The sequence below is a fragment of the Nesoenas mayeri genome, assembly GCF_963082525.1.
Source record: "Nesoenas mayeri genome assembly, chromosome: 2".
Classification (NCBI taxonomy): domain Eukaryota; kingdom Metazoa; phylum Chordata; class Aves; order Columbiformes; family Columbidae; genus Nesoenas; species Nesoenas mayeri.
Genome location: NC_137543.1, coordinates 63,966,322 through 63,989,805, shown reverse-complemented (window position 1 = coordinate 63,989,805; position 23,484 = coordinate 63,966,322). Strand labels below are relative to the sequence as shown.

General features: G+C 38.9%; 1 protein-coding gene across 2 annotated transcripts in view; it reads right to left on the bottom strand.

The window, feature by feature from the left end:
• Positions 1-23,484, bottom strand: part of CARMIL1 (capping protein regulator and myosin 1 linker 1) — a gene marked incomplete at its 5' end in the record, with an annotated part of 194,315 nt that overhangs the window by 84,973 nt on the left and 85,858 nt on the right. For both annotated transcript variants that reach the window (XM_080338963.1, XM_080338964.1), the window contains 8 exons: positions 3,622-3,716; positions 8,405-8,493; positions 11,198-11,273; positions 16,215-16,288; positions 16,467-16,537; positions 16,897-16,994; positions 18,992-19,113; positions 21,320-21,379. In XM_080338963.1, the coding sequence (XP_080195089.1) occupies positions 3,622-3,716; positions 8,405-8,493; positions 11,198-11,273; positions 16,215-16,288; positions 16,467-16,537; positions 16,897-16,994; positions 18,992-19,113; positions 21,320-21,379 (685 nt within the window). The remainder of the gene's footprint in view (positions 1-3,621; positions 3,717-8,404; positions 8,494-11,197; positions 11,274-16,214; positions 16,289-16,466; positions 16,538-16,896; positions 16,995-18,991; positions 19,114-21,319; positions 21,380-23,484) is intronic.

Here is a 23,484-nt window from a genome sequence, read left to right as displayed (position 1 = left end):
AGCATAAGGATCTTGACTACATCAGTCATTTCAAAGACTGTCTTTGTTAATCACTGAACAGACAGGGAGGTTTGTTGTTAACAGTGAGCCACCTTACTTAGTTTAAAAGCTATATACTTTTGAGAAGGGGTCAAAGGGAAGGTATCGTACATATCAAACAGCCAGCACTTGGGGAATCTGGAATCTTTATGGTTTGGACAAAACAAACAAACAAAAAAAGTTAAAACCAAAATAAAACGAAACAAACCCACAACCACACACGACAAAAAACCCCACAAAATAAAAAATAAAAACCTATTTTTATTTTATTTTAAAAGCAAGAGCTGTTGAGGCAAGTGAGATGTCCATGCTAGCTACCACTGCCCTTTTCTTCTGAGGTAAACCCTACAAACCTGAGACCACCACCAATTTGTAATGGCCACCTAGCTCCCCCCCTCCCAGCAGCCTGCGGGTTACCCACCAGGACACCAGCTTGGAAATGCTACAACCACTTGAGATCCCAAACAGTAAAAACTTATTAAGATACTGACAGGGACTAGACTTCCTCAGCACAAATCCAATGAAAAAAAAAGCAGCACTTTTCATTAAAGCGATTTCTCAGTGTAACCAAGTTCCACACTCCATAAATTTAATCCCCCCATTTAAGCAAAAAGATTGAAATTTGATTAAGAGGGTATATCCTAAATAACAATGGAACCAATCCATGAAATATTTATTCGAGGAATAAATCAACACAGAAACTGCAGGTTTAACCTGAGGTTTGAAATATAGTCCTCTACAGCAACTCAGCGGTGAGAAAAAGGCTAAAGCCTTTTATTTGTTTTAAAACACAGTAAATGGAAAAGCTGATACCTTTCTCCACATATGCAGACATGAAACAGTCCACTAGTATGTCACATACATATGTTTACTCTGCTTTTATTATGTTTTACCTATCATTGATAATGAAAGAACAGCTACCTTGCAGATGACGTTGTAGGGTTTTTTTAATGCTCTCTAAAAGCATGTTGTGTATGCTGCTGATAAGGTGCAACATCCCCACAACTCAAAATGACATACTGTATTTTATTTATACTGCCAAAATATTAGACTGATGATGCCTTGGCCTCCTTTATTGTAAAACACAGTGGTAACTGGATATCTTCACCAATTTCTAGCAAGAATAAATCAAGTCACATTAACAGGATTTCTTTCATAGCTCTACCATTAAAAAAAACCCCATTTTTTTTAGCTCCTCTGAAGTAGGATGTTCAATCTATCTTAAGCTGGCCTTAGAATTTATATTCTGTAGCTGACTGTCCGTTTCTGTTGAGCTGGTTTAGTTGCAATACATACTTTCAAAATCAAGGTAGAGTTATGCTGTCAGAAGAGGAGAAAAACGAATACAATCAGAATCATTAAGGATATCATAAATGTAATTTCTGTTGCGAAGCATTTTGGGTAAGAAGTGCAGCAAATAATTTTAGCTCTCCATGTCTGTATTTAGCTAACTAATCTACAGACCACTTATCACTCTAGCTAAGCTGAACAATTTTAACATCTTAGCAGCACAGAGGGTTAAGGATCCAGCCAATTATAAGATGCATGAACTGGGTGCAGTCAAAAAAGAGTCCTTCTGGTCACTCAGGCCCTTGAACACTCTTTACAGCACCCATTTTTGCTAACCTTGTAACAGAGATGAGAGCTCTAATGGCAGAAGTAGAGTTAACTGCATCCAGGCACGCAGTTTTGAATTTGAGTATTTCTAGGCTTCAGTATGTTTCTGTTGCACTATTTTTAACTAACTACAAGATTAAATTCTAATCCTAGTAGAGCCAAAAGTAAAAGCCTCATTGCTTTAACATGGCTAGATGTTAAAGCCAAGACTGATAATAAACTTCCCAGGTGTTATTCTCACAAATGTTGACAGTACCATAAAGGGAAGCCAATCACAGATTAAGAGACTGGTCTCAGAGTAAAATCACTTCATACAAACACTGCTTTGTATTTGAACTTGGGCCAGTTCCTATGCCTTAGTTAAACTAAACACATTTCTCATGTTACTGGAATACAGGCAGTTGCATTAATGTAATAACATAAGCTCTTTATTTGTTGGTACTCAATAATATCTAACAGCTTAGGGTGGGTTTTTTTGTTCAAACAAGGCACAACAATACATTCTTCCCCACAATTCACACAACTCTGTGTTATTTCCCTTATACCTTCAGAATAATCTGGTCAAACTTCCAGTTCCTCCAGAGATGACTTTTCAAGAGGTATTTTCTGAAATCCACATGTTTACCTAAATCTCCATTAAGTCAGCTTTTACCCGTGAAATGCTTGCTGCCCCTTCAGCTTAATAAAGCCAAATCTACCTCACACTCGGTGAGTATCAGATCACAGGACACATACGTTTTTCTTAAACTGAAAAGCTGCAATATTTGCACATTGCAATAATAGTTAATTTCTCTTTAAGTACTCCTGTAGCTTATTATCTAATGAAAAGGTCAAATCTTAATTGCATATGTGATAGGAGAGACTAAGATAATGAAAAAACTCTACTAATTTATCCAAGTTGTAGTTTCTGCATTTCATTTGTATCTTGTATGCGGATACTACGGAATGGTTTGAATCTATAGGTTTGTTGCAAAGAAAGTACCCACACTAACATGTTTTTAAAGAAATGAAAAATAAAACTTCCCTGCACTGTAGAATATCTACAAAATACTTTGGTCATTTGTTTTTCTTTTAAGATAAAAATGAATTCCTTTTATTGAACCAGGAAGAAAGGAGAGACACCTATAAAACTATGTCATTAATAACAACATTCTGAGTGAGTCAGTCAGGTTGTAATCAAAACGAACAGTTCCATTTTGAATCATGACAGCAAAGAGACTGGAAAATTTCCCCAAAACAACCCAAATAAAACAAGAAAAGGTTCACTGTATAAAATAATTATTTTTTTTCTTCTGGCCCAACAGGAACACAAGACGGTCTGATCTCAGAACACTGTGTGCCTGGAATGCATTAAGTGAAGCAAATGGAAATCTCACATGGGCAGCGCTGAAGGGTCAACTCCAGATTGAAAGAATGTAACCTTATTTTAAAAATAAATGCCTCTGGTGAAAAGAGAGTAGACAAGGGAGGGGAATGACTTGATATGAAATCATGCCTAGCAGTGCCTAATCTGAGAAAAGCTGAGCTATTCAGCTTGATTTCCCATTTTGTGGAGTCAACAGCACTTTGCTCCATAAGTATGCCAGTTGTGTCAGTATTACTGAATATCGTCAAGTACTGGCAACATCTTTCAGCTGATTACATTGCCTTCAAAAATGCACACCACTTTATTTACTCTCTAGTCCTAAACAGTTAGTGTTCCATCTTCCTTTAGAAGAAACTTTAATGAAAATGTAAAGAAATCTAATGAAATCCATGGTTGGTTTAAGACATTTAAATATTTCCTGACAAGCTAATGGATACGTATAAATCAAAAAGAATAGCTATTCTCAGTCATTTGTGAACAACAGATATTTACGATAGCATTACACATAGAACAACCTATTATTCAGGCAAAGCTGAGCAGAGTAGCAGTAATCCTCCTATTACATTTGTAGAAAGAGAAAAATATAAATGTTCCAGTACCTCTATCTTCAAGTGGATTGCTAGCAAGGTTGATTGTATGGAGTCCTGAGTTGGGATTATGGGCTAGGGCACTGGCTAGTTTCTGTGCAAAATCTCTGCAAGAAAAAAAGAGAGAGGAAGAAAGACTCCTGTTATCTCCTGTATCAACAGCACATTCAGAGGCTTAAAAATTTGGAGGGATTACAAGACAGAAGTGATCCATCTTACTGCACAGCAGTAACTGATTCTTCACAGTTTAAACTGCTTATCTGGCTAATTTGGTACCTTTCAAAGCAGGTTATTTTAGTATTTATTTATTCTCTGGCCTAAGCGACTGAAGGGAACTCAATCAAAGCTCAAACTGCTTTTGATAAAGATCTGAAGAAACAAAGAGGAGTTATGCAGAATATCTTAAAACTCAAGCACATCTTCTGTCTCCTTCATGCCACACACAGGTGGGATATATATCAATACATCAACTTACATACCACCACCTCCTTCACTTGCAAGCCACCCTCCTCACTTGCAGCAGCTCTCGACCAACAGTCACTCAAAAAGATGGGCTTTGCAGCTTATCCAGAAGGGTCAACAAACCAGGAGTAGTTCTGACCTTGTAAAACAGCAGGTATAACTCTCTTGAAGAACAGCAGCACATTGATGAACTGGCCCTTGGTTGCTTTTTACAGTGAGAAACACCAAAGCACGTAACTGGCTGAGCACAGTGCTAGCAACATGTCCCAGGAGAGACAGTGGTATTTCAGTTCTGTAATGTTCACAACAGCCAGGTCAGGTAGCACCGATGGCTTTGACCTAACTTTAACAAACTCTGGTAGGCGGCTGTAGCCGGATGACCCACTTGTGTTTCAAATCCCCTGGAGAGGCGAGGGACTGCTGTCCTATCTCAGAGCATTTTGCTGCACCTGGACTGTCAACATCCACAGCACTACGTTCAAAGCTACCTTAGGTTTTCCTACACATCCACACTGTCAGACTCGGGTGGATGTTAAAGCATGTTCCTTGCATTAAGCACAAGGCTGTTGGCTGGTACCAGCTCTAAAGACAAACCCTCTGTCCTTGTACCTATTGGGAAGCTTTCATGTATTAAGGGACTAGCCCTACTGTGTACTTTTGTTAAATTGAGGCTAAAATTTCAATGTTCTTACTTCACCTAAGTTAGATACTGAAGTAAAAACCAAAAATATCCCTTGAGCTTCCTTCACAGGGCTTATTTCTCTCTCTACCTTAAAGTCCAATATCTTACCTCCTGTAAGACAGTGGTGGAGTGCTACCAGCTACAGTGCGAGAAGAATGCTAATTAACACTGCCCGTTTTTCCCAGGACAGATACTGCCTGTTGTAAAAGTGATCAGCCTATGTGCTGGGAAAAGCAGTGGAGGTAGCATCATCTCCTCTTCCAGTCTCTGGAAAAGAGTGGAGGCTGGACAGCCGTAGTCTCAATAGCTTTTCGTTATCTGTTGTTGCAAGGTGTACTTGAGTATACACATGTTCCAGGGAAGTTCAGTTTCCCCTCGAAACCCCATTTCCTTAGAGGAACCCCTGGGGGTAGAAGAGGTTCTAGTGCTGCAAATGCATGACGATGAGCTGCCTTTAGAAAAGCATATTCTCTTCCTAAGATACAAGCAGCATGTGAATACAAACACTGAACAAAAATAAATGCTGGGCTTGAATCTGTGTGACCTGACAGGCCTCAGGGTATCCTGCTTTGCTGCCAGTTGTTGCTGCAGAAGACTACACATTCCCCATAGGTCCTTGGTTACATTTGCCAACACTCTATAGATACCCTCCAGCACTTCAAGAGGCACTAGAAGCCGGTGCTTAGGCAACTGAATGGCCCCAAGTAAAATTAGGGTTTGAGTTCAAAAACAAACAAACAAAAAACTTCTTTCATGATGAGTTTCCTCCTCTTCCTTCATCCCCAACAGATTCCTCTCATTACAGTGTTCTGCCTACACCTCCAGGCTTGTTTACAAACTCTGCTCCAGCTTTTGCCACCAATGTAGGGAGGATTACCAGAACTTTTTGGACAACTTGGACATGTGGGAACTAGTCAGCAAATGCACAGTAAATCCACTGTCATCAGAAAGCACTGGATTACCTATGTAGGGCACATGGAGCTCCAAGGCCCACTTTGGAAAAAAAACTAACACAACTTCCTCCTACTCCCTGTGCAGTTTCTACCATAAACAGAGGTATGGGGCAACATCCCATGCCCTCCTCTGTCCACTCTTTCTTTCATGTCCTCGCTTTTTTTGGCTTCACACTTCAACCACAGAACATGCAATGTAAGCCTGAAGCTTTCTATAAAGCATCAAACTCACCCTGTGTGCACATGCCTGAAGTGATGACATTCCAGCTTAAAGATAAAGCCCCCAAAAGATCCAATTTCATACTCTTATGATAGAGTGAGAATATTTCATGAAGAGTAAGAGTAGCAGAGATCTGAAAGTCTCCAACAAACAAAACAATTCCTCAGGATCTGTCAGACAACATCCCTGTCACACAAAGAGGATGTGTGTGGGAAGAACTAACAAGGTTAGGTCAAAGGACATACAGAGCCCATCAAGCAGGGGCAGATGAGATGCAATGTGAAAGTCCCTCTGGGCATCAGCATCAGGCACCTCCATTGCTCCCCCTCTGTCATAGCCAGCCATTCCCTTTGGGACAGGGTGGCAGAGGCCAGTGCAGATGGTGGTACGGACATTCTGTCCACCAGCTTTCAGAGAGTGCATAAGCACAATAAATAGATCATTTTCACCAGCTCCTGCAAACAAGCTTTTTGCAGACTGAAGAACGTATCTTGTGGTTTCATGGAAAAAAATATTCTGGTTATCACATATTCATTCCCCCATTCCTCTAAAATACCCCAGGGATGTAACTCTCTTTTCAAGCTCATTTGTTAAGCTCATCTTAAACTTTTGTCCTTTCCCTGACATCTGGAGATGACCTACCTCAGTTAATACACTTAGCAAAACATTAGTGTTTGTTATATACATTAAAGCCATCCAACGTAATTTAGACTGCACCCTTTACATTTATTAAAGAAATAGCAATGGGCATAAAATTCTCAAGAGCATCTAAACTGGCACAGATGTTATCAGACAGGGAGGTCACTCGACAGCCCGTTTTCCTCAACAACAGCTTACGACTACTACTGCAAAATAGTTTGCTGTCTCATCAGCTGGGAAGACAACTAGTGTTTATGGGGCCACAGCCCAAAGCAAATCACAGAAATGAGGAGCTGGAGGTAGAAAAGAACGAAATAGTCTTAACCTGACTCTGCTGCAGAAAGAAATATGCTCTTGCAGCTGCTCAGGTTATTTCTCAAAGCTTTGCTCTTGGTAGCTCTCTTTCTTAACCCTGGTCTGGCAGTCTGTCACAGCTCATTAAAAGTGACTGGTCTGTAAGCTATGTGAGGAAGACATGCAATAACAACAGGATTTCCTCCTAGCAAGCAGATATGATAAATGGCAAAGCCAACAAATGCGTCCTTGACAAAACCAGACAGACAATGCCGATCGGAGCAGATACACACCAAGGCAAAATGCCAAACACTCTGCAAGTAGATTGAAACATGAACCAAAGTCACAGTTTGATTACCTGTCAAGTCCTGTTAAAACTGAAACCAGTTAATTCAACTGTGATAAGTTAAGGTAGGTAATGTGCAAAGGTAGTCAATATAGCTTTTAATATTAATGATTACCATTGGATTTCATGGCACATACTGCAAGAAAAACAAGATTAAAATCAGTTGCTTTTGTCTGAATGACAGCTATTAAAGGCAGTGTGCTAGATCAGAAAGTTTGGGTGTAATTCCAAAATTAACCTTATGTTTCCTGTGTCATTTCAGCAATTTTCTTTTAAAGATTCTTCTATGCAAAACCCATTTAAAAAAGGGGAAAAAGACCCAAACAACGGAAGAGGAGACAATGTAAAGCACACCAAATATTTTCTCTATGCTTGTTTCCCTTCTTTATTTGTATTTTAGTACAGTGTTCTGCTTCTTTCACCTTTCCTCTGCTTTTTTCATTAAGATAAAAATTAATTAGTGCTACAGTTTATCTTGTCAACATGGTGTTGGATGCTACTCTAACACTAAAACAAGCTACAAATACACACTGGGCTAGCGTGTAACTTGAACTTTGCTTTTATTTCCCGTAAAGGGAAAAAACAAATAACTAATAACTACAACTTACTGTATTTAAAACATATGCAAGGATTAAACTCTATGGCTTACCTCTATGTACCTTTCAAGGCTATGGCAAGGCATTAAACTTAGTTATCTACTTTCTTACTTCTTTAAAAAAGTTGTTAATGTAGAAAGTCCTGTTATATTTGAGCAGGTGACAATACACAGTAAGATAAAAACAGCTCTTTGGGGAATTAAATAATAATCTGCTATGCAAGGTGGAATAATGCAAACCTCAAATGTTGTTTTTTAAATGATAAAAAGGTGTTCATACCTCTATTGGCAACCGTATTTGGAGAGGAACAGTGTGAGCTGATTTACAGCTTATGCCCTTATCCGATCCATTTTGCTCCACTCAACCCAGCTCTCCAGGCAGAATCTTAAAAACCATCAGGAAACTTAAATCCTATCAAGGATTTCTTAGACACAAGGAACCTCCAAAAAATGTGATGACAAGCTTGTGACTACAGGCTCCTCAGAACAATGTAGACATTGCACATGAGGTTTTTTTAATGCTTACTCTGGCTAACACACAGCACACATAATTTCTGCTGGGAGTAAGCAGTAGCTATCGCAACATTTTAAAGGAATTACTTACGTTCTAAGCCCGGCATTCTCTAATACCAGTTCTTCCAACCGATTGGACCTACTCACCACTCGCAGTATCTGCTCACAGACATCAGTGGACTGCCACAGAAAAGACAGAACAGCGTTAAGGAACACAAACATGGAACAGACGGTTATTGAGTTATAAGCTGTACATCGTAATGGAATCCAGGCCATGATCAGCTTTTTGTCGTACATAAATAGTAAGTAAGAACACTAGGAACATCCCAGAGAGAAAGTCAGGTAGCAACAGAGGACTTCTGGAAAAGACTCAGAGCAGCAAGAGGCAGACTAAAAGCAAGTCATTTATGAATCAGGCCACCTAATCACAGAGGGGAGAATTTTTATAACGATAGTAAAAACCACAAACCCTACAATTCAGAAAAAAACGCTCACATAATTTTTAAAGAAGTCTTGCTCAGATGTATGCTAATCCTTCAGATGAAAGTGGCAACTAGTGCAAAGGGGAATACAGTCTGACCAGGAATGAGAAGTAAACGCAAAGAAAGATGTTATAAGGTAGACAGAAAAACTCAAGAGCAAAAGGATTCTAGCTACAGGTCCTCCAAAGATTGTTAAGGACCAGCTCTCCAGGCAGAATCTTAAAAACCAGCAGGAAACTTAAATCCCATCAGGGATTTCTTAGACATAAGGAACCTCCAAAAAATGTGATGACAAGCTTGTGACTACAGGCTCCTCAGAACGATGTAGACATTGCACATGAGGTTTTTTTAATGCTTTTAATTAAGGGTCAGTGTCTTTCAGCATGAATTCTCCCAATCTACACAGAAGTAAATCCCACATTATGATGTTACTGTTGTTGGATTCTAGAATTTGCATGGACATTTGCAAGTACCATGAACAAAACATGGTAACAAAAGAGTTTGTTTGCTGTGCTCATTCAAATAGCAAGACAAAACCTTAATTATTGAAAAGCCATACAGTGATGTCTGTACCTCATCACCTTTTATTATAATGTTTTATTTTGCTTCTGGATCTCCCTTTTTTTTTTCCATAGCACATACTAACCAACACTCATGTGAAATCCAGAGCTGAATTTGAATTATTATCATGAAGTGTTGAAACTATTCTGGTATCTGCTTTTAAAAACAATGTGACATTCATACCTGGGAGATCGCTGTCTCTTCACAATTCTGACAATTTCTAGGAATTTTAAATTTGAAACTAATTGAATTTCCTAAAAAGAAAAAGCCTACCACACACATAAAATCTTATGAATTCCTATACTCAGTAAAGCTGACAATTTTTTCTAAAGGATGTCAACTCAGCCATCTTCCCAATTCTATCTTTGCCTTCCATATTTCAGTAATTCAGAATACTATTATCACAATGCTTCTACAGCACTGTGATGGCAAGTGGAAAGTTTAATGCATGTACTATAAAAACACGATGGATACCATCTATCAAACACAATGTCAGAGCGGAATTCATGAAGCACAAAGCGTTCAATGGCCTCTGGATATGTCTGACCTCATACTGACCCTCGGCAGTGTTCCTATGGCACAGATTTACTGTGCAACAATTTACCTTTTCCTGGTGTTTTTAACTGAAAATGGAATGCATGGAAGACAAAGGGGTTTTGTTTTTTCTTTTTTTTAAGGAATTGGTTCCTCTTCAAGGTTGACAAAGTTTGTTTTCCACAGAAAAATTAAAAAAACCCTATAAAGTAAGAATATCTCAGACAATATGGCCAGTTCTTGTTCTAAGCAAACTACACTCACCAGTCTTCTAACTAAGCAAACTATCTCATTTCATTGAAGCAGAAACATTAATTGCATTGTATAATACCTTCTAAAAATGATGATTTTAACAGCAAACTACAACAGGATTAAAAATACTCCCAGTTTCATTCCATGCATAAATACAAGTAAGATGTCCCAGCAGGAAAGTTTTTTGCCTACTCTTCTGCCAAGAATGACATAAGCTACTTTCTACTGAATTTGCATGGAAAATGACAGCTTAGGAAGGCAATGAGAGCATTTTCACATCAACTAAATTGCATCAATTTAAACAAGATGAGACTCAGCCTTCGTTTTTAAGGATAAAAGCTCCTGGAAGTAAGTGTGAAAGCAATTTCTCAAACCACTAACTCCACCTGCAGCTATAAATTTTCAAGTTTAGAAGAAATTGTATATTTTGATATATTTAAAAAGTCACCTAATTACTGATTTTCTTGGCCCTTTCTTCAGTAGTCCAATTTGGTTAGATTTGTCCTTTTTTGCTTTTCAGAAAGAAAACTGATGTGAAAGAATACCAATGTCACACATCATTACGTACTTATTACTACACAGGGTTAGCTTCAGACAACTGGGAGAAAAATCCATCAAGTTGCAATGAAAATTAAGAGGAAAAACCTGCTTTAAGCATTAGAAAATAACAGAATCCTGATATTTTCTTTCCGCCTCCAAAAAGAAACTGAGATTTCTGTCTGTTTTAGAGTTAGTTTCCTATTTAGTAATCCAATATTGTTTGAGGGAGGTAGCAATGCCTAAGGAAGTGGTTTTATGGGCTACTGTTATTGTCCAACAAAGTTTTCAAACTTCATTCACTTGAAATTTTGACAAGACCTGACTCTCAGCAGTGTTTCTATGGCATGAATTAACTATCCAACAGCCTATATTTTCCTGATTAAGAGGAAAAAAAATGCTATAGATTGCCCAGTTGTACTTGCCTAAAAAAGTTCACCTTGAAAAGATGTAACAGCACCCTCTAAAACACAGCATAGCCTGGTATAGCAGGTATACTGTTTCAATTTATTACTTACTAATTTCAGATCCTTGGAGGACAGCTTTGTAAACCACTGATTATACTCCAGAGCAGCAACTATAGGTATTAAGTCTCTAGAAAAAGAAAAACACTTTTACACACATTTCACATAACTGTTGGCTTTGGTCATTTGAAACAATCTCTTAAGTGTTATTCCATATCTAATTCCCCTTGCTTTGGCAATAATAATTGCCTACCAAACCCATTACAGAAAGCTCTGCATTCTAAAAAAAACCCAAGCAACACCAGCAGCTGGGTCTTTCTCGTATTGTAATACAAATTTCTGGCTGGCCAACTGACATCCATTCTAGCATGAATTTTTAAAGCAGGAATTTGTCTGGGCTGCCATTCCTACTTTTAGCATTACTTTTTCTTCAGCCTGTGACATATTTAAGCTTCTTAATCACCTCTAATTATAATTGAGCATGACACTAAAAAGCTTTTTGGCAGTCTGATGATTTAATATAATTCCATGACTGAATGCTTCTAGAGAACACCTCCTTGTCTCATCTCTATAGTTAAATTCCCCCAGGAAGAAGAAGACCTGCAAATGGATAATGTGACTTTCAGCACAAACCCTCCTTAATTGTAAAAGGGATTTCACAAATGAAATTCTAAATTATTCCCATTCTTTTCATTCCAAGCCTCTTAATGTGATCTGCTCTCCCTCTGTCAAGTTTGTCCAATAACAGATGCTGATAAATGTCATGTCCATATGCCACCCCCCAGCAGAATCATTCATCAAGCAGTAGCACACCATTTAGCAGTGCAGCACTCGAATAATTTTGATTTAATGTATTAAATACATATGTACATCTACACTGGGACTTAGCTACTTAGAAAGCCCTTGTCTTTATAATGAAACAAAGAGCTGTAGTATACATGAACTTACTGGACCAGCAAAAGAGTGCCATCCAAGCCTCAGTGCTTGTGGAGAAAAATTTAAAAGTATTGGTGTTTATAAGGTCGCCTCACCGCCTAGACTTTCATTCAGGACATAGGCAGGTAGGCACAGATCTGCACTAAACATGCAGCAGCCTTCTCTGATCTTCTCCTTCCTCTTCTCTTCCATTTTTCCTCCACGAATGTTCAGAGACTTCAGGATGGTTGTTAAACACATAGGAAAGCCAGGAGACAAGGCAACATCACACGGACAAGCCTTCAGCAGGCTATATTGGGAACTGCAGTTGCTAAATTTGGACGTACCAGCCCATCACTAAGGTAACAGCATGAAGGTGCGGCATTTTGCTGCAAAAGACTGTAGCCCACCAAATGTGAAGCTCATGCAAATAGACCATTTTCACACTCCTGCAGAGGAACCAGCTTGTGGTGCCCTTCAAGGATTAAGCCTGTTTTCCATCTTGCTCACAGCACACATCAAGTCTTGTGGTGAATTCATTTCCATTGACACAGTAGAGTCTTATCGGCTTCATGAAGTGTAGAGATTTATTTCTATCCACCACATTGTTTTTGTTCCTATCTACACAAACTTTATCTCCATGTGAAGCAGTAACCAACTAGTGAAATGCTACGAGGAGAAAAATAACCACCCAGAGGTACTTTTCCCCTTAGGCTGGGCAGGCAGGAACTTTGTTATAAAATAATAAATGTCCACACACAGCGGTTTGTTCCTCCTTTGCCTTCTCCTGGTGTGATTGTTAGGAAGGTAATGTATTAGCAGCTTTGATGTCCCTCTTGCCAGTGCAAGGAAGTGGAATGACCATATGAATAATTTTTCAGGTGTAATTTTGTTTTATCCACCCAGTGGTAACCAGCCAACCACAGCTGGTGATGAACACTACAAAGACAAACATCGGAGAGGCTGATGGTACCACCATCAGACTGGTAGAGCAGACCGGTTCATGCTGCAGACTGTCACCCTCAAAAGAGGCAGAAGGTACCACCAAGAGCTGTATTTCAGCTGTCAGCAGCAGCCCAGGTCCTCCAAAGGAACAGAGGGACAACAAGCACAAATCACTGGCTTCATGCATTTAACAGGGAGCTGGTACATCAACTGCCGAGAGCTCAGGAACTTCTGGGCCTGTGGCCATCTCTGTTTCTGCTCTCCTCCTCAGGCCTTAAACTGAAGGACAGAGGACGTGGGGTTCTTAGAGCTAGTGAGAAAACCCTCAAGCTTTCAATAAGTTAAATAAATGTTGCTGCTGCAACATTTTAGAACATTTTAGAACAAATCAACCCAGCTGATTTGCAAATTCTCGGTCTTTAAATAGTTTAAGTCTTCTGCAGCATCCAAGGCCCGTTTGCTCAAAGCCTAGGTATGCACAGATACTGGCACATTTTGGTAGCACCCCCCAATCCCTTCCTCCTCACAGGCCTGAAGACAGTGGAACTCCTGCCTATTCTGCAGTAGCCTTATCATCTAGAAACTATAAGCTATAAAATTTAGTCTTTCTCTTCATTTTCTTCAGGTTTTTGAAGGTGCTTCTGGCCAATGAGGTTCTTTTAAGACTTTTGCTTCTCTTCCTTTGAGCTTGTCTAACATCAATGCACTTGTTATTGTGTTTCTCTTTTCAAAATTATATATTGCTTTATTAATTTTATTCTATTAAATTCTAGCTGTGGTACTAACAACGACCTGAATTCTTTTGCAACATGGTATGAAAGAACACTAACAACCATTTCCAAAAGCAGGACCTTCTCATAACTTTTTCCTGATTGAGTTATATTGAGTTGCTTATAGTAATTAGTTTTTTTACTAAATTACCATCCAGAATGAAGTAAGATTTACAAAATGTCAATCTGTGCCATCTTAAAATGAAAACAGATTCAGTTCTCCTGGAATGCAGAAAATCTCACCAAGCTTCAACAACATTCAAGCTTATCTAATACCTTCACTTTTTTTCAACATCTGTGTCCCGCAGTGTATTTAAGATGGCAAGAAATCTAAACAACACAAAGAAAAAAAAAATCTAACCAATCATGCTCTTCTGTCAATCTTTTGAATGCCCAAATATGCTAAAACATAGGCTACACAGATGAAAAACCAGCTACTGAGTTAAATAAGCCCTGTTAACTTTGAGTTTTCTTTTTTGTTGTTAAACAATTATACGGTTCGCAGCACAACAAAACTTCAGATAAAACCTCAGAAGTCATGTTCCCATGTGGCAAGTCATGCTATGCTCTCTAAGTGTCAGACGCCCTGGGAACTTAAATTCATCTATAATTCATGCCATCTTAGGTTGACCTCTAACAGAAATGCTTTGTGAGGAAAAACATAAATTGTTTATTTTTGCAATGCAGAGCCCCTGTATCTAGAGAACTGGTTTACCCATCCTACCTTGCTTCAGAGCTACTCCACAACATGAGGTATATAGTTTCAGCAATCCCAAAAATTAGGCAGACAAGATATAAAACAGACTCTCAAAATACAAAGCATGATGGCATATTGTATAGCATCCTCACTGTGCTAAATATATCACAAACCACTTGTATACATTATTGAATTGACTGGGATCTCAGATCCTAATTCATATTTTTAATGAATAACATAAGCTCTTGGCTTCCTAAAAAAATTTCATTTTCTTGGAATTTCAATCCAAAAACTTTTTCTCAGTTCAGTCCTCAACATGTAGAAACTCTCATCACAAGATGGATTCCATGGCATGTAAATGTCTCCAAAATTGTTTTAAACCTTTGGACTTACACAATCTTGAGATATTTAATAAATACTTTTGTTAACGACACATACATACTTCCTCAGTCATGTCAATTTTGTGAGGTATACTTCAATGAAAAGCTTTGTAAAGCAACAAACCCATCATTCTGCTTTCTGAAAGCCAACTAATTTGAACCAGTTGAGATATTCTAAATCGTTAAAATGCTTGTTCTATCTCCTCTTTCCTAATAAGTAATATTTTTCACTACTAATAAACTGTTCAAACTTTTAATTTTTATTGAACCTGGGTATCTGTAAGTCACTTTCTCAAGAATGCCCCACAGTCTTCTCAGCACTCCCACCTTGCAACATATTTAAAGCATCCTTGTTCAAGTTACCTCTGAATTAGTGAACACAGGTACAGCTTAGTAACATTGCCATGGGATTCAGTGCAAGACTGTGAAAACCCATTGCAGAAGCTAAGTATTTGAGCACGTATTTTCATGGGTTTGCATACTAGACAGCTCAAAGTTTCAAAGAATGCTGCGGCAAAATACTCTTATTTACCTACTTCCAAGTTCAGCCTTCCTGTTGTAATATTTTAACATTTTATTTCTGAAAGATCCTTAATGCTTCCACTGGGCTTTCCAAAAGAAACAAATGCTTTCTTCCTTCTTATTTACAGTTTCTTAAATTTGTCATTTTCCTTGTATAATGATGGATTTTAGTTAAGACTCCCTTCCATTTCCTCCTACATAAGTATCTTCAGATTCAAGTTTCCTAGAATTCGATTTTCTCTGCCAGCTAAATTCAGTAAACCAAACACAACACTTAGCTAAGTTTCAGCGTCTCATAGTAAAATTACCATCAATTAGTTCCTTTCTGGAAGAACACACTTTTGATAGCAACTCTTCTAAGAGGAGAAACTACTGGCTGAGATTCAGTTGAACAACTTAAACCATTTACTGACTTGCTGACAAAAATAATCTCTATTGTGTACTCCATGAGAAAATGATTCTGCATAAGTAAAGACTGCACAATTTCCTTTTATGCTTTTCCCACCAGATGCAGTTGCATGTTTTCTCGGCTGAATTTGAGCTCTTATATCCGCTATCACAGGAAAAGTATCTATCTGCCAACTTTTTGGACTGCTTCCAATAACAAAATATATTTATCTTCTCAGGCTCTTCAATGACATGTGCTCTCCATGGGGCTTTCATGCAAAAACAGCAGCTTTGTTCTGAAAACTAAAAATGCTACAGATAGTCATTTCAGAGGTCTACACATTAAAGCAATAGCTATGGGACCAACCTACTTTAGCTAGGGCAGGCAAACTCTAGTGCAAGGGGGAATAAGGAAAGTTTGCAAAATATTAGAGTGATTACTGCATATTGTTTACCTGTGGTCAAGGTGGCTGAAGTCTTGCAAATTTAACTCTCTGGTATCTTGTGTCAGATAAATCGTATCGACATCCTGTTAAAAATACATAACCGAACACATCCTTAGAGAACTGGTTTTGGTTTTGGTGAGATTTTTGTTAGTTTGTTGTTGGTTTTGTTTTGGTTTGTTTTTTTAAGTACTATGATTTACCTGTTCTTTCATCATTTGTACAGTTAGCTGAAAAGAGCTCCAGAACAAGACATGTACTTACCCACTGTACTTCTTCTCTATAGGGAAATCCAAGCCAGTCACAAACACAGGCATACATCTGTGAAAAGCCTCCTAAAAGCAACCCAAGAGAGTATTTAACATAGTGGTAAAAAAAACCCAAATAAACAAACATCCAAAAGCATATTTTAATACTTATACTTAAAGATCTAGTCTTTCAAAACTCACTCTCTTTTTCTCTCAAAAGGGTATCCATTGTGCTGCTGAAAGAAACTGAGACATCCTATCTTTGCCTGGTACGTTGCAAGGAAGCTTAATATAGTGAATTCACCTAACCAATCAGGAGCCTTCTCCACACTAATTACACCTTAAAACTAATTACACCTTTACAAGCCCCTGCCAGAAATAGAATTAAACTTCCCAACACTGCAATTCCAGCCTTTTTATATTTGAGTCTTTAAATTCATTCTTACCACAAGGTCCAAGTTCTGCCACTGTCTGGCTGTCCCACAGGGCCTGGAGATTAGCCAGTCTGTCTGAAGGCTCCACAGTTACTTTTTTCAGAATCCTCCTAGATGCAAATGGGGAAAAAAAAAAGTCATTCATGACTTCAAAAGTATTTTTAAACTCATAAATTTTCTTTATTTCAAGTACAATTTTAAATGAGTGTATAGGAAGTACTAGCATCTTTAATACAAGTCACTTCTCTACCTAGAAGTCACACACATGGTAATGCGGCCCTGCAGGAGTAACATTTATCTGTCTCAGTTTTCTTTCTAATGATTAATGCTGTGACTACTGGAGCAATTAAGCCCTATTCTGTGACAGGATCACTCAAGATGAGCAGACTTGTGGACTTCATCTAACACAAGGGGAGAGATATGGTATTACTGGTTATCCTGAAACCACTGCTGTTCATATGTTGCTTTTATGCAGTAAAAGCACCATGGTGCAAAGAGCATGTTGAGCAGCTACATGTGGCCTCTCGGCTGCACTCCAGGTACCCAGCTCCAATCTTGGTAATTCGGTGGTGTTCTTCGTCCCCTTCCCCTAAGCAGGAACACAATCTCTTCCTGCCTTTTAAGACATTGAATTATCTGTTCTGCTGAATGACAAGATTCCTCATGAACTGCAGAATTCTATAAAATGGGGGGGAAGAATTAATAAGAGATATTCAAGGGTGATATTAAAGAGAGATTAAACCTCTTTCCCCCTTCTTGCCTGTTCCAGTCTTATATTATCTGCACAACTCCAATGTCTCCATTTTGGAAAGTTGTGCCATCTAAGAGGAGAGTAAGAAATTTCTTTTCTGGGAAGTAAGCACTTTGTACAGGTACCCAAAATGCTCCAGCAACATTCTCAAAAAAGCCCAGAAAAAACACGTATGAGGCTCAAGGCCTTCACAGACACCCCAACAGACACACATAGTCTTTCAGCCCTCTCCACTCTTTTTGTCTGCATTTCTCACACCATTACTGAGGTTTTTATGGCAAATCAGTTAACAAACATTCACTTGTACGCATGCTTTTTGAAGGAAGAGCTCGATATCCATTAAGGCAGTTAACAATACTGCTACAGAGGAAAACTAGGGGAAAAAACAACAATAACAACAACAAAAAAGCAACTGCCAGCCTGAGTTTATGAACTTCATTTCCTACTCCACCTACAGGAAAGGTGAATAATAAAGACATGCACCATGTCAATTCAGCCTGACCATTTACATCTAAAGTGTGTTACAAAATTTCACTTATAAAAAACAACATGCCCAGAAAAACTCTCTTGCACACTTTGTTTTTTCTACTATAGCTGAAAACCAGGAGCTAAAGAGAGTAATAGTAGAGCTGCATGATCTGGTAGAGAGTAAGCAAGATGAGGCAAGGACAGAGAGAAGAAAGAAAACAAAATGAAGAAAAAATACTGAGAATTGCTGCAAGATGATAAAATTTAGAGGCACGGATATGGGAGAAAACCAAAGGAAAGAGCGGCGCAGAAAAAAGCAGAACAAAAAAGCTAGAAAATCAGACATATTATCCAAGGAGCCAGTTAAACCATGGAAAGTAAATGACAAGACTGTTCAGGGCTCAGTGTTGAAGAACAAGGCTCCCAATCATGTGCATCATTTCACAAACATTGACAGTAAACAGACCTTTCCCTCCTCTCTCAACTCAGATTTTACTTCTGGAGATAAAAAAAAAGGGGGGGGGGGGGGGGGGGGGGGGGGGGAGGGGAGGTAATGACAACAACAAAAAGCCAGAACCTAAGCTATACCTGAGGTTGCAGAAGCAACAAGGTAAAATGAAAACCTCAGACTTCAAATATCTGCATTACCTCTTCAAAACAAAGGCTCCCATGAGCCTACAGACCATATGTAGCCTCTCTGTGCCCTGTATTGCCTCCTGGTTCTGCCATGCACTTGGACAGAAGCTTAGCACTTGCCTTGAGGTTTCTCTCACATCCTCAGTGCATTTCTAAGGTCAGGGTGGGGAGACCAGGAGACAAGCGGTGGTGGCTTCTCACCGTTTCTGCACAACCTTTTCCTGCTATAGAGGTGCCCTAAAAGCCACTTACACTGGTGAGAGTCCAGGGAATATCTTCCTGAGGCAGGTTCCGATGTGCGCCAGCACCTCGTTCACATCCTCCGAGGACGCCATCTTCATGGAGATGCTGCATTTCTCAGTTTCCATAATCAACTATAAATAAGAGGGCATAGGGGCAAAAACTGGTTATCATATAATTCATGTCCATTTAAAAAGGAGAGCGTTTTGAATACCAGCCGAATGCTTTGCATGCTGGAAGAAATCTGTTATTCTTTAAGACTTTACATGACAATGCTCCAGGTAAAGTTTCTCAAAGTTGTTGAATATACAAGACCCCCATACTCAAACTTTGCTTTTCCCAACAGTGTCCTGCTTCCCACAGGAATAAGATTTTTCAAAGGATCTTGACCTCAGCTGACACTCAAAACTCAAAAACTTTTCATGGCATTGTCCTCTTTTGAAATATGTCCCAGAACACTGGGAGAAGCGAGCACAGCCTGACAGGGAACTATTGAACGAGTAGGGCCCACTTCCTCCAGCAAAAAGTAAAAGCCTTTAATGGTTGTGATTCTCTGGAAACGCTCTAATGCTTTGATCTATGCCATTTAAGAAAATCTTGTGGTAATATACTGTCTTGGTTCAGAGAAAGCAGTAATTCAGCTAACATAACTGTCTAGGGGATATGTGCTTCAGCTAGTGGGGAAAACAAAGCCTTTTGCAACCCATTTCTTTTATATATTGAGTGTTCAGAATCAAATCAGATTACTGTATGACTGACACATCACAGGAAGCAATGTAATGTTTATGTCTTCTCCAATGTGAGTATCTAGTGCTGCCCAAATCAGAAACTCTTTTACAAGAGGAGCTGTGCACGCACAGTAAGAAGCTTGGTCTTAACATTAGGAATAAATAAGAAGTGTAGATAGACAGTACAAAAGAGAACACTGTGTAGTATGCTACATATTGACACTGGTTCCCAGGCCTCTTCTGGTTCACAGTTAATGTGTAGTGTCATCACCAGGACAACCCTTGAAGAGGCTGTATTAGCCCAAAAGCACACCAAGAATCTTCACACCTTTTCCCAACAACTGAACCTCTACCTCAATCTGTTGTTGTCACTCTCAAGAGAATCTTAGTGAGTTAATGAGTGGGTAAGTTACTACTGTTTTTCATCATCACCAATATTAATTCCCTACATTACTCTGCCCATTTGTTCACTTCTTTTACAGTGGGAAGCCCTTCATGGCTTTCTGCGAGATGCCAAGCACCGACTACGTCCTTCAGGTATCACGGATATAACATGCTGTTTGCAGGAAAACTGCAATAATACCATTTGCCCCACAAGCAATAATCTAGGATTCTGCCTGCCTTCAGCTATAAGCCTTACTCATTTAAAACACAAATTAATGTAAACATGCAAAGCCCTAAAAAATGTTTTAGGAAAATGGTACGCTAAGAGAGGCTGCTGAAAATCCGTTGTAAACCCTGCTACAACAGTGATTGTCTGTGCCTCCAGGAATAATTAGCACTAGCTACCATGGCATTTTAGTCCCTTAAACAAAGCCACAAAAACATACACAGAGTTTACTGAATGTCTCCTCATTAAAAAAGTAAACATCTGGACCTCAGGTTTTTTTCTCCTTTAAGGAAAGCTTTAAAAGCCAGGTTAAAAAGATGGCATGTTCAGCATTCAAATAAAGTGTCAGACTTTCCTATTTTTGAAAAGCTCTTTAAAAGCCAAATACACATGAAAGACATGAGGACTTTGATACAATTGGCCTGTCAAATCTTGTCAACACGTTTATCTTATGAATAAAAAAAAAAATTATTAAAGGCATTCTTCTTTTCATCACTTTCTCTTTGACATTCACTTTTTTGGGCACAGAACTTGCTGTCAAGTATATTTCACGTTGTATATAGTAATGGCACCACGAATAGTTGGAAGCAATCCATTTCTGCCTGCAATGTAAGCAGTGGCTTTGGCTTCACCATAAAGGTACACACCACAGAAGCCATTCAGGCTCCTGTGGTGATGATTATATACCAACAGGCATTGTTTTATCATCTCTAAGAAGAATATCCACTTATGAGACAAATGAAAACTTGTGCCATATTGAACTAGGAGAAACAAAAAAAAAAAGTATTTCTTATCATCATCCCACTTGTACAACAAATTCCTAAAACTGACTCTTTAAATTCTTATCATTATTGTTAAGACCTTAAAGCAATATGAATGTAAGAATGCAAATATACAGTGCGCTCACCAGATGGGGACACCTGCATGTTAGAGCATTACCTTCTTGACTGGAACAGATTTAGCAATGAGGAAACAAGTATCTTTTCTCTAAAATACACTCACCTGACCTGGTTTACTGGAAGTTACTCCTTGGATTTCCAAGTAGCTGAAAGTTAGTTCTAACTGTAGTTTAAAAAGAAAAAAAGTCACATTAGTGCAAACATTTTATTTTAAAAAGGACTTAAACTTCTCAATGAGGTTAAGAAAACCTTGAACAAGGTTACTGTTATTTTACATCAGTTTCTGTAATTGACACCATGTATTTGTGATCTAATTGCATTTTACACTAAAAGAACACTTACATTTGCTTGTTACAGATTCAAATGGCTCTTAGAGGTTACAGGAATACCACATTGGACCATCTACTGCCAAGCTATAAGCAAATAAGCTTATAATAAAATGTATGATAAAATTTTACTGTAAAAAGCATCATTTACACAATACTCTACTGATGTGCACTCTTGGGACTGAATAATCATTAATTACAATAGTTACAGCATCACATATTACTCTTTCATTAGTTACAATGATCATAGATGTAAAAAAATCTTACTACACAGAAGCTGAAGGGACATGCACAATTTTTTTATATATACCTATATAAATAAAAATACCGTACATACAGACAGATACATATATAGATACTTAAATATTCAAGACTGCTTTAGCATGTCTAAAAGTATGAGAGGAAATACATCAGCTTTGCCTGAGTGGGTTATTTGGACAACAGTCAGGGAAGAAGGGTGAACATACAGAATCCAAATGGAAGCTCAAAAAAAGGCAGCAAAGTCCTCTTCTCCAAGGACAAATCTAGGGCTACGGGGAGTGTGATAAGATGGGAATTCACAACTGCATAGCCAAACATCTTGACAGCCATGATATCCAAAAAGAAACAAACCTCTTGGACTGAATCATAACTACAAGGCAAGACATCAGCACCATCATTTCCTTTTATTTATCAATTAAAACCATTGTAATTGAGCAGTCTATTTGAATTGCACAGTTTCCTGTACTTTATATTATCCTAGATTCACAGTCAGGGCGCTGCCAGGCTAACTGACAAACACCACATTATTTCTGTATTTGTGGCAATGCTTTTAAAAGATGACCCTGAGTGACTCCTGGGGTGCTGAGAACCCAGAAGCAGCTCTCCAGACTCCCTCTCCATAAAGGCTGCAACAGCACAGAAGTTGGGAACATACCAGTTTCCAACCATAAGAACGAGCTAGCAGTTTTCCAGAAAGCAGCAAGATAGTAGGGACAGCTCCTAAATGCCAAGGTCTCACTGGCAAATCTGTAAGTAGTCATGAATAGTGTTACCGCAGGATTAAGCTGCCTAAAAAATTTTAGTTAAAATAGTTATGATTCAGAATACTACAATTTAGGGGGGTTTAATGAAACAAATTAGCTTTTTTAAGCACTTAGCTACATTATCCACTCACAGCAGGAGAGACTGAAGATGTTATTACTGTTTGTTCTTTGTTGCTTATTTTCTAAATCCTCTTGCCTTCAATTGCCCTCATGGTCGCACAGCTTCACAAGATACAACCACTCATCAGTCATTCCTGTGCAAAGTCCACTTTCCACCAAAGACCTAAATTAGAGACCAAACTTGGAAGTTTTTGAAGAGTCTTCACATGCGCTTTTTCTTCACGCCTTCTACTGCAGGGGCAGAACCCTGCAGAAAATGGGCAGGTTCAGACCACAGAGATGCCACTGCAGAAGCAAGTCTGGAGAAGGCTGAGAGGGGATCTTATCAATGTTTATAAATATCTGAAGGGTGGGTGTCAAGAGGATGGGACCAGAATCCTTTCAGTGCCACCCAGTGACAGGATGAGGGGCAATGGGCACAGACTGAAGCAAAGAGGTTCCATCTGAGTAGGAGAAGAAACATCTTTACTTTGAGGATGCCAGAGCACTGGAACAGGCTGCCCAGAGAGGTTGTGGAGTCTCCTCCTCTGGAGACATTCAAACCCACCTGGACACATTCCTGTGTGATCTGCTCTGGTGAACCTGCTTTAGCAGCTGGGTTGGACTAGATGATCCCCAGAGGTCCCTTCCAACCCCAATCACTCTGTGATTCTGTGATTGTGCAGAATGAACCCAGGCAGGAGAGGTGGAACCAGCACAAGCTTCTTCCCAGCGCCCACACTGGCACCTCGTGTTTTACCAAGGGTAACGGATTCACTCCTCTTCAGGCCTCTTCAGTGTCTTATTTCTAAGACTGG